Source organism: Papilio xuthus, unplaced genomic scaffold, assembly GCF_000836235.2.
Source record: "Papilio xuthus unplaced genomic scaffold, Pxut_1.1 DF826949.1, whole genome shotgun sequence".
NCBI lineage: Eukaryota > Metazoa > Arthropoda > Insecta > Lepidoptera > Papilionidae > Papilio > Papilio xuthus.
In genome coordinates, this window is record NW_013531700.1 from 683,286 (window position 1) to 697,293 (window position 14,008).

General features: G+C 34.6%; 2 protein-coding genes across 2 annotated transcripts in view; both read right to left on the reverse strand.

Moving 5' to 3' along the window:
- Positions 1-4,713: 4,713 nt before the first annotated feature.
- LOC106120770 (carboxypeptidase B-like) lies at positions 4,714-7,847 on the reverse strand. The gene is made up of 6 exons (XM_013316197.1): positions 7,729-7,847; positions 6,919-7,128; positions 6,523-6,622; positions 5,705-5,824; positions 5,436-5,624; positions 4,714-5,346 (listed from the first exon to the last, which is right to left on the reverse strand). Exons 1-6 carry the CDS (start codon positions 7,797-7,799, stop codon positions 4,744-4,746), a joined length of 1,293 nt encoding a protein of 430 aa, XP_013171651.1. The 5' UTR covers positions 7,800-7,847; the 3' UTR covers positions 4,714-4,743.
- A 4,297-nt stretch (positions 7,848-12,144) lies between these two features.
- The window catches only part of LOC106120571 (carboxypeptidase B-like), a 3,270-nt gene continuing 1,406 nt past the window's right edge, over positions 12,145-14,008 (reverse strand). Inside the window, exons 2-4 of the mRNA XM_013315923.1 lie at positions 13,442-13,535; positions 12,906-13,214; positions 12,145-12,818 (exon numbers count right to left, since the gene is read on the reverse strand). Coding sequence (XP_013171377.1) covers positions 12,213-12,818; positions 12,906-13,214; positions 13,442-13,535 — 1,009 coding nt within the window. The 3' untranslated portion in view covers positions 12,145-12,212. The remainder of the gene's footprint in view (positions 12,819-12,905; positions 13,215-13,441; positions 13,536-14,008) is intronic.

Genomic DNA, 14,008 nt, shown 5'->3' on the forward strand with positions numbered 1-14,008 from the left:
GGATATTTGTTAGAAGGTATCTTAACAAAGGCTGCATAGATCTCGCTGAAACTTAGTCTAGAAGAACATATAGGCTACTAATTAAACATATTTTTAATTCCGCGCGGACGGAGTCGCGGTCGACAATTGGTACTTCCTGATATGATTTAATGGAACTGCTAGTCGGTTTGTACTAGGGTATTTATATCTTTAGATTTAATATTGTTTTCGAGGTAATAATAAAAACAATACTGGATATCTCCGGTATCGACTTTTCCCTTAACCTCTATAAATAAGAACGCCGAATGAATATTTTATGCGAGAGCCAAAAAACTTTGCGGTTTATTTTGTGAAAATCTAACGAGATTTTTGCAACGGGTTTATAAAGAGTATTTTATACCCTAGCGCCGGAATTTAAATTTGGATAGTTTAAATATTTAACTACAATAAGATTATAAAAAAAGAAAATTAACTACATATGGAGAAAAATATATATTTGTTAATGCATTGTGTTGACACATAGGCTACTATTTAAGTTTTAATCAATTTAGCGCAGACGGAGTCGTTGGCGACAGCTAGTATTCATACATAATAAAATTCAAGGTATGATTGTTTCATGGACGGGATCGTGAACCACACGACAGCTTTGATTATCCTAGTTAATAACAAATAAATAAAATTTAAAAAAATGTTAGAAATAAAGAAAAATTAAATAAAATTTCTAAATTATATTAACACTTTTTACTTGCTCTACTAAACTTCGTTATATTTTCTATGTATAGATTTAGTTAGTAAATAATATAATTCAAACAGAAAGCTATTTACTAATCTTTCGGTCGTGTCGCGTCCTACGGATATAGGCTTTTATAATGCTCCTTTCCTGAAATATTACGTGAAACGCTTTCCCCGGAAGTGACAATGTCGAAACCGGGACCGGAAGTCTTACGTTATTTATACAAAGTTGGCGGTAAAAGATGGAATTAGATGGAAATCTAGACAGTGAATTTCCACAACAGAAACACGTTTATAAAAATAAATTTAGGTCTCTGTCATTCCAAAATACAGTTCAGACGATGCCTTTATTCATCTTTGTCAAACTTTACTAAGGTCTACTTATTAAGCAGATGCTTAATTGACTAGTAAGTATAGATTTAATGTTTAATCTATAAAGTTTAATATTTCCAACTTCCTAATTTTATCCATAACGAAGTTACAAGACTGACAAAAAGTCCTGAAGCATTTCTAGTAAAATTTTGGTCGCATAGCCGTATACTCCGATGATATTAAATTGCTTTTTAACAATAATTAAACAGTTTAAGCTCCTTATCAAGATGGGACCGACATATACGTATATCTAATCCTAGCAGTCGCCCGCAGCTCCCACCGCGCGGGATTCAAAAAGAACTTAATTAGTAAACTATGTGTAAATACTTCAACAATGGTAGAGCCCGCTTTAACATCTTCGCACGAATTGGCCCGGCTCGCCCGGTGAAATACCACGACCACACAGAAGACAGACGTGAAGTGGAAGCAATTCCACGTTTCGTCTGATAAGTATGCGTCCCGGAGGCCTAATTTAATCTTTCCCTTCCCACGCTTTTTCTTATTTGGAAAGGATAGGAAGTGGAAGTGGACTTTCCGGATGAGAGGATGCATGGTAAGGGAAGATATTTTCTTACTGTGCATCCTCTCCTCCGTCGATTGAAGGTAGGCAACGCATGTGCAATTGCGTATGTCTATGGGCAACGGTCGCTTCGCTATTTCAGCGATTTCAGGTGGCCGCTCGCTTGTTTGCCACCTCATGATAAAAAAAATGTGTCCTTCCAGATGCATCTATCTACATCTATGCAAAATTTCAGCAAGATCTGTCGTACTTCCAACATTTATCCATCTAAACTTTTTCATATATATTTGTACCAAAATGTAACCAATTTAGGTTAGTTTTGTAAAAATAGATAAAGGATAAATATGAAAAGATTTAAAGCAATACATTAATAAGAGTAGTCTTTTACAGCAGCTAAAATCCTGTCACCGCGAGAGAAATAAAGCTCGCATTGTAATGGAAGTCCCGTGTTAACTGCCTTCGTACATCACCTGAAAGTCACGTCACCATTGGTAAGGTAAAAGTTACTTATAGATGAACTTAAAAATTACAGAATACGAACAAAATAAATAAATATTTATTGACAAAATTTTATGCAGCTTGTGAGTGTGTTTGTGTGTGTGACTGTGTGTGAACTCGTGCCTGTGTGTGTGTGTAAAATAAATAATGCAATGAAAAAGGTTAGTTTAAAGTCGACCAGCGCCATCTAGATCAATGTATAAAAATTTAAAAAAAAAAATTCTATTAAATATAATGTAAATTCAGGGCTAAGAAACTATAAAAAAAAGATAGTTGAACATTATTGGAATAAAGGTGTGTCTAAACAATACAAATAAATTATTGAAATATTGCCAGTTGCCTTTTGGCAAATTTAATAAAAAGGAAAAATGTCCGATAAGGGATTCCATTTGTCACTTTACCATACGAAACTTAGAGCTGTATAAATATTCCGGTCATGGCCGCCGTCTATTCTCGGAATGTGAAAAGCTGACTTGATCCGTAGAAAGCCGAGCATTATGTTTTCTGTCAACATAAGTGCTCCAAATTATATGCTATACTATGACGAGAATCTACACAATTGTAACACCTGTATAAATATAGCCAACTCTTTCACTCTTCTTGTATTAAACAGAGACAACAATAGTCTTAGTGTATAATCGCGTAGTCAAGTGAAAAAATTTTGTTTTGTAGTTTATTGCCAAATGCAAAATCGATAGATCGATAAATAGTTGTTTGTTAGAAGGTATCTCTAGATTGGCTGCATGGATCTTAATGAAATTTGGCACAGATTCAGAACATAGTATGGAAGAAGACATAGGCTACTTATTTTTTTTTTTAATTTCATGTGAACTGAATCGCGGGTAAATGTATAATTTCTAATACATTAGAAATAAATTGTTGTAATAAGCTGAATTAACATTCTCTCAGTATTGCCACAATAAAATATAATAAATAAAATAAAAAATTGAATAATCAATACTTTTGTTGTTAGGTAATATTAAATTTTGCTGGCTTCGGAATTGTTCTCAATTTGCGTTCCAACTTCAAGGGACTTTTGATCTCAATCGACATTAATTTCAATTAAAACTGGTTTCCTATTGTTTTGTTTATTGAATAACTTGATTATAATTCACAAACTTTTAGGAAATCACGAAGAATTTTCTTATGTCAAGCCTTAGAATAAGGTAGAGTAAGCCGGATAGACGTAGAGCTCGTGGTAAACCGAAGCATAATGTCTAGATGACTTCGAGCGCGATCTTAAAAACATCGGCGTTAAGATTTGGACGCCAAAAGCCAAAAGACCGGTGTGGAGAAATTTATTTGACCCGGCACAGGCCTACTCGCGGTTGTCGCGCCTCTGATGATGACGAAGTCTTAATTTAACGTACTTTTATCATAAAAAACGAAATTGATATATTTTAATAGAAGACTGATTTAATATGGAGTAATTTTAATAATTTATTTGAAAAAATCTTCAGAATTGTTCAGAATTACGAGCTTTACTTTCAATAAAGAGAAGCTTTTACAGTCTTATTATATTAGGATTGGAGGTCGAGTAATCTACAGATATGTATTATACAAAAATATGAACATAGTAGCTATGGCCCGCGACTCCTTTCGTACGGAATTAAAAATAAACTTAATTAGTAGGCGATGTGTTCTTACAGACTATGTTCTGCATCTATGACAAATTTCAACGAGATCCATGCAGCAGTTCTGGAGATACTTTCTAACAAACATCCATGTATCCAAACATTCGCATTTACTTCATGGATTTGAGCGTATGTCTCTTCCATTGTTAGTGGTTTGATGGATTGACTGATGGTTTGACAATCGATCTTTTTCCTTCCCTGTTAAAAGGATAAAGTCTAATTTCGTTCGGTTTTGCAAATCTTTTATGTCCTGTAGCATGATTTTAAATATCATCCAAAATTTTTAACAAGATATGTTAAATTATTCAAACTTTCGTGAGACATTATACTAAACTGATATATAAACACGGCTAAACACTCACGTATATACGTCCGGTGGCGGCACCGACTAGTTTCGAGCCCATCGGGGGCCGTATATACGTGGGTGTTTAGCCGTGTTTATATATCAGTTTAAGATATGTTAAAATTATTGTTATTCTCCATTTAATATATTTCATAAGTTAATTAACAGAACAATTTATTATTTAATTCAAAAAGCGCATTTTAAATTGCACTTACACAATTAATATGATAATTTTTAGACGTTAAAATAATAAATCCAATGCAATAATTCTCCTGCAAGTCTGCAGCACGGATGCAATGCTAATCTAAATTCATTGAGAAGTTTGAGCACTCGCCTTACAGCGCATTACCATTCAGAAGATGTTGGCCTTAACACTAGTGATGTTCTTATACCAACTATCGATATATCGATAATTTTAATATTTATAAATAATGACAGAGTAATGTTAATCTTATCTTTACCAAAGAGGTGCTTGTATAATTCATGCAATGCAATGCAATGCAATATATTCTTGCTCTATTGCTTCTATTCAATTCTGAAAGTAATTATAATAAGTATACATAATTTTTTATATCTTTGTATGAAGGAAATTCGTTTCGTAAATTTAATGAATTAAGAAAAATAGTCGTTTTTTCAATAATTTAATAAAGTCAAGTATCAGTTCATTATTGTTTGTTGCTTCTGGAATGCTGCAGGACGAATCTAGCACCTGCCTTAATACCTTCCCAGGTTTCCCTTCCGGCTTGCTCAATGAAGGCAGGGTCAACCAGGAAACCATTTAAACCACCTGAATTGGCACGAGCCGGTAGTTCATAAGTGTATGCTAGAGGTACACCAACTGCTTGAACGTAATCGTTAGCACTTCCTGAATCCCTGTATGAGAGTACTAGAGCCGAGTTTCCTACTCGGTAGTTAGGTTTGGAAGACCATTTAACAGCATCAATAGCCTGTGCCATTCTTACACCTGCTACGTTAAGAGTTAATGCATTAGCGGGCAAATCACCAGTACCATAAGCGTACAAGATCATACTGCCGAAGCTGTGGATATCGATGAATAGTTCAATACGGTTCCTGAGTCCCTGGATAATATTCCGAAGGACAACAGTTTCAGGTTCAGAGAATGGACCTTTGCCATGGTAAGTGTCGGAACAAGGCGAGTTGCTAGACAAAGTACCCCATCTGTAGTCGAAGTTGCGGTTTAAGTCAACTCCGAGGCAAATGTTTCCGATCATGTGGCCGGTGGAACGGTTTTTCCTCCAGAAACGAGTCTGAAAAAATTTACAGACACAAAATTTATTTATTTTAAAATAATGTACACGGAAGTATAATAGTTTTGTTATTCTTTAAAGATACTAACGTTGGTGTGGCTGAATTCATAACCATCAGGATTGGCGATGGGTAAAATGATCCAGTCAATGTTGTCAACTAAATCTCTGTCAGTGATGTCGACAACCAATTTTCGGATAGCATACAAAGCTGCTGGTAAAGTCACCCATTCACGTGCATGTAATAAAGATTGAAGCACAATAACAGGTTTCCTATTGTTCTGAAAATAAATTTATGATAAATTTAGGATTTCTGAAAAGATTTGTTGTTCAGTTCCATAAAATTTTTAACGAAATGTACCTGGAAGTTGGTTGTTGATATTCTCAAGTATTTAATGTCGCGTCCTTCAAAACTTCTTCCTCCAGAAACAACTGATACGGTGGAGTATTGACGAGCCAAGTTAGTAAGATAAGCATCAACCTTGAAACAATGAAATTTGATTAGCCTAAGTATACTGGATGCGGGCGGCACAGGGCCGGGCATTGTGGCAGTCGATGGGAGAGGCCTACGTCCTCCTCGAGCAGTGGAAAAGTTTAGGCTGATGATGATGAAGTATACTATAACTAACAATTGCATCTATGCAACTTAAATTATAAAGACTGAGGTCGAGATAACATAATTATTATGCCAGAATGAGAAGACTTAATACAATGAGAATATTTAAAAAGAGGATCTGTATAGAAATAATATCATACTAATGCGAATGTTTAAATGGATGGAAGTTTGTTTGAAATTACATCCAGAACGGCTGCACGGATATTGCTAAAATTTGCCATACATACAGAACTTAGTCTAGAAGAACACATAGGTTACTAATTATGCTTTTTTTAAAGTAAGAAATAATATTACAATGGTGATGAATCTTTGCTCCTATTGTTGGATATTAAAGACGCAATAAAAGTAATTATTATAATAGTAGAGGCTCAATTGGCAATATTGAAGAAAACTTTCTTGACGGAAATTTGGTAAATCCTGTCGTAAATATGTGAGCAATATAGATAAGCATGATTAGGTATAAGAATTACTTAATTTTAATAACTTTTTACCACACGGATTTTATGTATTTTTATGGTTCTGATAAGTAAATTGGATTAGAGAATTCCGTTTACTATACATACCGCTGCGTAACGGTGGATGACGTTAAAGGAGAGGCGGCCGTCAGTTCCATTGGTGAGGGCTACTGCGGCTGATAAGAGTTCGTCTTCCTTCTCCAGCATCCTGTCAGATGTTATACACTTAATACGTTTGCATAATTAAAGGAGCTACTATAAGCAGGAATTTATTTGTATAAAATAAATTGTCATAGATTTTTAGTTACTTACCTTATGACAAGACTTATATTTAATTATCTTGATCTTAAAGTTGAGCAATGATTCTCTTTCTTAAGTGTCAAGAACGACCACTGTAGTCATCTCGATTAACATTTGCGTATTTCTCAATTAAATCGTACTTCGTCGTTCAGTATTTTGATTTTTTTTAATTACTCTCCTAGTTGTTATTAATAAAGTACTTACTCAACAACATTCTCGACTTCAATTTTGAAAGTTGCACCGGCTTCGGTCACTTGCTTTTGGAAGTAATCCCGCATGGAGCCAGCGACCAACACAAGTCCAGGCCTGGCTGGTGTCGCATACGACCACATGTCTATACCAATTACATTTTCCAGTGCGTGTACTGTTTGCGCTTGCTGTCCATCTGACACTTTGACTTCGTAGAGTACATGGCTGGAATAAATCTTATTTTTTAATTAAACATATTTGAATTTTAATTTAGTGCTTGCTGAATAATAAGCAATGAACGAAATTGCAAGTCCTAGAGTGGAGGCCGCGGATTAGTCGACGCAGCATAGGTAGGCCTCCTGTACGATGGACCGATGACCTGGTCAATGTTGCGGGAGTGCACTGGATGCGGACGGCACAGGACCGGGCATTGTTGCAAGCGATGGGGGAGGCTTACATCCAGCAGTGGACGAATTAGGGCTGAATAAGATGATGATGATGATGAATGACATTGTTTATGCCAATCCCACAATCAATGATTTGGAACTCACAAGCCCACTGAAGTGGTGATATAAAACAAAGATGGTACGTGTCGGTTTAATAAATACCTATTTAGTCTACTCTATGACTAAATTATATAAAATGAATCGTAGTATTTTGTTTTTAAAAGAAATGGGTCCGATTTACATTTTACCAACTTAATCCTCGTTAAGTAAATAGATGACTATACTTTTAAGATCTTATGTGAATTCTTATTCCCCTGTTTTTTCGGTTAATTAAAAAAATGATATACCTAATTTAATCAAATATCGAATTTTTACTTACCCAGTATACTGTTCGTGTTTGGCAAACGCCAAACAGATTGTTAGAGATAGAATAAATGCAACTTTCAGCATTTTACCCAAATTCCAACTCAACTAAGCACCAAGTGATCTGATCATTGGAGCGGCCTTTTATTTAAGTAAATAGTTTTTATCTGCAGTTAATATCGATTACATTATAACCTAATAAACGTCTTACTATTTATCTTACTAATATTATAATATAAATAATAACATTCATTTAAATGTATGGATAGATGTTTGTTACAAGATATCGCCAGAACCGTTAAACGAACCTCGATGAAATTTGGTATAGATGTAGAACAGAATCTGGAAGATCACATAGGCATGTTAATATGTTCTTTTTTTAAATTAATAACGCGCGAATAAAGTCGCGGGCAAAACTAAGTTGGTAATAAATTAAGCAATATTTTATTACCTACCATATATTTAATCTATTTCCAGTATTACTGGTTAAGACTTGGCCTTTTGAAAAGATATAAAATGTTATCTAACTGGTTGATTGTTCTATTAACACGATCTACACTCGAAATTAAAAGTATAAAATGTATATGTTCATACCATAACATCATCATTATCATCATCTCTCTGTTCTCATCTGATTTGTGTAGGGTCAGCAAATTTGGTTTTCGTCCTCCAGATTGATCTATCCTCCGTCATGTTAGTCGTCGTTTCCATCTTAAACATCTCCCTTTCAATCAATATATCAATCTCTTCGTACTCCGAATGTTTTAACTCTCAACATTTTTTTTTTAAATTCTCCTTGTCACTTACGATTTTTCCCTCATCATAACTATTATTAAGCAAACCTATTGCTTCTTAATTTTCTACCATAGGTGCTACTTTCAGACTTCATCTAATATACATAAACTCTACTGCCTATAATACCAAAACATTAATATGCCATATCTTATTAATGCAATAAATGCGATTGTTTAAATGGATGAATGTTTCATAGAAGGTATCTCCAGAACGGCACTACACTCTTGTCAGTCATGTATGGCTGTTCGTCGCAATTTCATGCTTAAAATGATAGACAAAGATATGAATCACATTGCATTTCAAGTTAAGGAGAAATGGTGAATACAAGGAAAATCAATCAATCCGCGTTTCGTCTGATGAGTGTGCGTCCCGGAGGCCTAATTAAGTCCTCTTTCCCATCCCACTCTTTTTCTTATAAGGAAAGTATGGGAAGTGGAAGAGGACTTTTCGGATGAGAGGATGCATGGAAAGGGAAAATATTTTATTTTTGTGCATCCTCTCCTTCGTCGATTAAATGTAGGCAACGCATATGCAATTGCGTATGTCTATGGGCAACGGTCACTTCGTTATTTCAGCGATTTCAGGTGGCCGCTCGCTCGTTTGCCACCTGATGATAAAAAAAATCAATCACACTTGTAATTCCACCTCAATTATCAAAATTGTCTTTTCTAAATATAAATAATTTCCCAATTATTCTGGAAGTTTTCATGAGACAAATTTTCATCTCCGGCTGTTTATAATATCTTTTTTGTTATTGAATTATCTTCGCTCCGTCGAACCGGAATAACGAACGTAAATTTACTTTACGATTTAGTTTTACCTTTCGATTTCATCTTAGTGCTTGGTTAAATTGTTGAAACTTTCCAAAGATATTATTATAAAGATAAAATTCTTCAAAAAAGTTCCGTTGGTTGCATATATTTTTTTATATCATAAAGTGGATTCATAAAAATCGATAATGCGAGCATAGCAAAGTGCCTGTTGCCCGTGGACATACGCCATTGCATACGCGTTGCCTACCTTTAATCGACGTAGGAGAGGATGCACAGAATGAAAATATTTCCCCCTTCCATGGATCCTCTCATCCGGAAAGTCCACTTCCACTTCCCAACCTTTCCTTATGAGGAAAAGGATGGGAAGGGAAAGAGGACTAAATTAGACCTCCGGGACGCACACTCATCAGACGAAACGCGAAATTGCTTCCACTTCACGCCTGTCTTCTGTGTGGTCGTGGTATTTCAGCGGGCGAGCCGGGCCGATTCGTGCGAAGATGTTAAAGCGGGCTCTACCACTGTTAAATATATACTCTAAACATAAAAAAAAACGGCCAATGACAGGTGACTAAAATAATATTGCCAGTTCATTAGAATTCGTGGACCAATCACAACAGACGCATAATTGTGTTTTAGAAGAAGTTTAGTAGTTTAGAAGTTTTCATTTTCATTCATAAAAATGAAGAAATGACATAAAAGGCTAATAAAGTACTCTTTAAACAGCATCATGCTTTTTAATTATGGAAAGAAAAAATAATAAAGAGTACCTAGCTGGCACTTTTATAAAATTCATTTAAATCACAGCTTTAATTATCAGTCGCTTCTAAAATAGCTTTTACATAAAACTAATAGAAGAGACTTATCACCCGACTGCAAGGAAATTTGGTTTACGTTTATGTTATAATTTTTTAATATGTATGTGGGTCTTTAAGGCAATTCATTGAGGACCTGTAGCCTAAACGGTTAAACCTATGTTAGCACAGAGTATTGTATTTATTTAAATCAACAATTATGTTCTTAGTTACCAAAGCTATATTTTTTTGTAATCTAAAATACTGTTTTAAATTTTTAATATTTAGGCCACTTCTAGTTTTTAAAAAGTCTAGCTCTTCGTACAGATAGCAAGAATTCATTAAAATTTCTCATTTGACGGAGTCCCTAAGAAGCAAGACGACGGAAATTCTTTAGAGATTTATACTCTAGTTATAAAATCTTAACCTATCTTTAGTGCAAAGATATTTACAATGCAACTAACCTCGCTTAAATTATATTGTTATTTCGTAGATCTTCTGTTTAACTCAGTTAACAAGACTATTTGTTCATTAAATAACCAAAAAAACCCGACTGACTATATGTTATGACACTCAAGGAAAGTATAGGAATCGATTTAATCGTTTTGGCTGCAGGCGGTCACAATTGGCAACATAAACATGGAGCTGGTCTGAATTACAAGCTAAGTCTGTCGGTTTTTAATCAGCTACCGCTTGTCAAATTACATTTATTAGAAATTGGTAAATTATATACTTCTTCTTCTTAACTTAATTACACATCAACACTGATATTGGTTAAGTAAATTTACCAATGTTATGTGAAAATAAAAGTAAATTGAAAGAAATCAAACCCATAAGCGCGGAGCAATCGAATCGTTTACCTCGAAATGTAGGTACCTAAAAATAATATTTGAATAGGAATCAGTCGATTGCTTTGAACGAGCCAATATTCTCACCTTCTCAACAGCAATCGGATTTCGGGGATTTTGGTTCAATTTGATTTGAGCTAACAGATCTCTTATAATTCTTTAATAATATTGAAGCTTGTACTGTGAGGTAAAAACCTACAGCTTTTTATTTACGATTTTATTAGTCATAATTATGAAAATTATTCTCTGTTTTTAATGATAGTGGAAATTATGACTTGACCGGCGGAGAACGCCGAAATAGCGAAACGACGGATTTGCTTACTTTTAATCGACGGAGAAGAAGACCCACAGAAAAATAATATTTCCACTTCCTATGCGTTCCCTCCTCTATCAATCCATTTACCTTCGAATAGGCACGAATTGAGTAGACCAAAATTAGGTCTACTGAACTCACGCTTATCAAACAAAATGTGGAACTGCTCCCACTTGACGCCTGTCTTCTTTATGGTCTTACACCAGTCGCGCCAACCCATTTGTGCATGCATTGATCCCAGTAAATTACTCTATTTAATTTAAAAATCGAATTAATGCCTTTGGATTTTATGACATCTGAAGTTGTTTTGGCAAATACCATAATTTTTAAAATCAAAACGTAGCCATGGAAGCTTAGTAATATTTCTTCATACTAATTAAAACCGGTTCCCAAACAAGAACAAAACAGATTACTACTTTGAAGATCCGTAGTTGTTCGAGCTTAGTCTGATTTAAATTTACATATTTCTTTAGTCAGCGGTACATGTAAACTTTAGTATTTTAATTGAAATTTTCCCACAATTCCTTAAAGTTAGCTCAGTGCCCGATCAATTTTCAATTTAGAGTATTCTAGACGCGTTCGCGAAGGTGTTTAGGGATGCTAAACTCTTTTAAGTTTTTGATATCGACATATTTTTAGTAATAATATTTTTTGGACTTTAGGAAGCCTTAATCTCTCGATTATATAATAGCCACACGCAAGGGCGTTGTCAGACTATTATAAAAGGTAGTTTTTTTTAATTCCAAGAAAATGCTTTTTAACATGTGATCGAATTTTATAATGAAAAACTGACAATGCGTATTTGAGTTACTAGGATCGTAGGCGGAGTGGTTTTATATTTTTCAGGACTTTAAGAAAGGGGGAGAGGTGATCTTGTGATCTGATATGTAGGTTCCTAAAGAAAGCCAAAACAAAGCCAAAAATATTTTTATTTAATAATATTTGGGTCTCTATTTATTCCAGAAATTAGACTAAATAGCTCATTTATTCCAATCTCCAAACAAATCTCTGGCTCTTCTGGCAGCAACGACAATACCCGCCCAAGTTTCCTTTGCGATCTGCTCAATTTCTTTAGGGTCGGGATTAAAGCCTTTGGTATTATCCAAAACTCCAGGAAGTACCAAATTGAAGGATAAAGGTACGCCATTGTAATGAAGAAAATCGACCGTACTGCCAGAAGTTTGTTGGCCAGTCACCAAAGCAGAATTACCAACAATGTATCTAGGGTAATTAGGTTGTGCATTTTCATGGATTGCATTTGCAATGGATACACCAACAGTTTGGAGGGCGAAAGCTTGTTGAGACAGTGTACCATCATGACCCCAGGAGTAAAGGATCTGGCTACCGTAGCTGTGTAGAGAAATGTATAAAATCGTACGGTATCCATATTGCTCGAGGTTTCGTTGTCCGAATTGAACTTCTATTTCGGAGAATGGTTGTCTGCCTGCGTAGTTGTTGTCACACGGATCCGAGCTAGTACCGTATAAGTTCCAGTAGAAGTCAAAATTACTGTTAGCGTCTGCGCCAGGGCACTCGACACTATTGTCATGATTGTCTGTAGACCGAGTCTTCAACCACAAGGGATCCTGAAATTAAATGTATATCATTCAATGCTCAAATTAACCAAGATATTTTTTAACTCTCTTTTAAATTCTACGATATATAAAACTTACGGTAGTTCTTGAGTATTTGTATCCATCAGGATTGAGCATGGGTAGAATGACCCAATCGAGATCCTCAATCAAATCCTTGTCAATAGCTTCGTCAACCAATTTGCTAATCGCATACAGGGCTGTGGGCGGACTGATCCACTCTCGGCTATGGATACCGGCGTCAACGATTATAATGGGTTTCTCTTTATCATCATCACTAGGTTTCGCGATCTTCATAAGATAAATCGGACGACCTTCAAATGTTGTACCATTCTGGAGTGTCACTAAATCTGGGTATTTATTTGCAACGTCAGCGAGATATGCATCGATCTGAAATAATAATTATATATTTTTATATACTGTGTTTTTGACTTTTTGTGGCAATCGAATAACTAAGTTTATATTGAACTTAACTTTAAAAAAAATATAATACGATTTTTTAAAAAGCTATAAAATTTTTACGTTTACTATAAGAAAAAATTATACACATGTGAATGTAAAACACACTTAAAAGTTTTTAGGACCCTAGATCTAGAGGATCAGCACTAATAGGGTACCTCTTCAAGTTCCAGATATCTGTCGAATATAGAAACTTCTCCTTCAAGACTGTTTTTTCTCGCTTCTAGCAGAGCATCATCAATGTCCAATTGTCTATGGAAAATAGAAAACACGACAATTAGTTTGCTGAACCAGTAATAATATTTTTAAGAAACATTTTCGATTCATATACATTTTAAGAGAGGAATTCCATAATTTTATCAATTTTAGTTTTATAATTTATACTTTGCTCAGATATTTTCACTATGACTTTATTGTAATTATACACTTATTTAAAAGTAAGGATAAGGAATTCACTGCCTTCTGTATCGTCCTTAATCAGAGATCTAATTATGATTTTGTATCCTTTAATTCTGGTGCGAGACCGCAAAATGTTGTCGGTCCTCGTTTACGTTCTTATTTAATTCATTAATTGTTGTTTTCCTGTATTCTGTTAAATCCATCAATAAAAAATTGATCCATTGATACAATAAATTTATTTGACCTGTCACAAAATAATCTTGATATATGCAACACTTTTCAAACTACTGCCTAATCCGACCTAATTTACGTAATAGATAAATTAT

Coding starts and splice junctions, on each gene's coding strand:
- LOC106120770 (XM_013316197.1), bottom strand. CDS start 7,799: ATGCTGAAAGTTGCATTTATTCTATCTCTAACAATCTGTTTGGCGTTT. Junction 7,129..7,728: donor AAACACGAACAGTATACTGG/GTAAGTAAAAAT, acceptor GATTTATTCCAG/CCATGTACTCTACGAAGTCA. Junction 6,623..6,918: donor GAAGTCGAGAATGTTGTTGA/GTAAGTACTTTA, acceptor AACATCTGACAG/GATGCTGGAGAAGGAAGACG.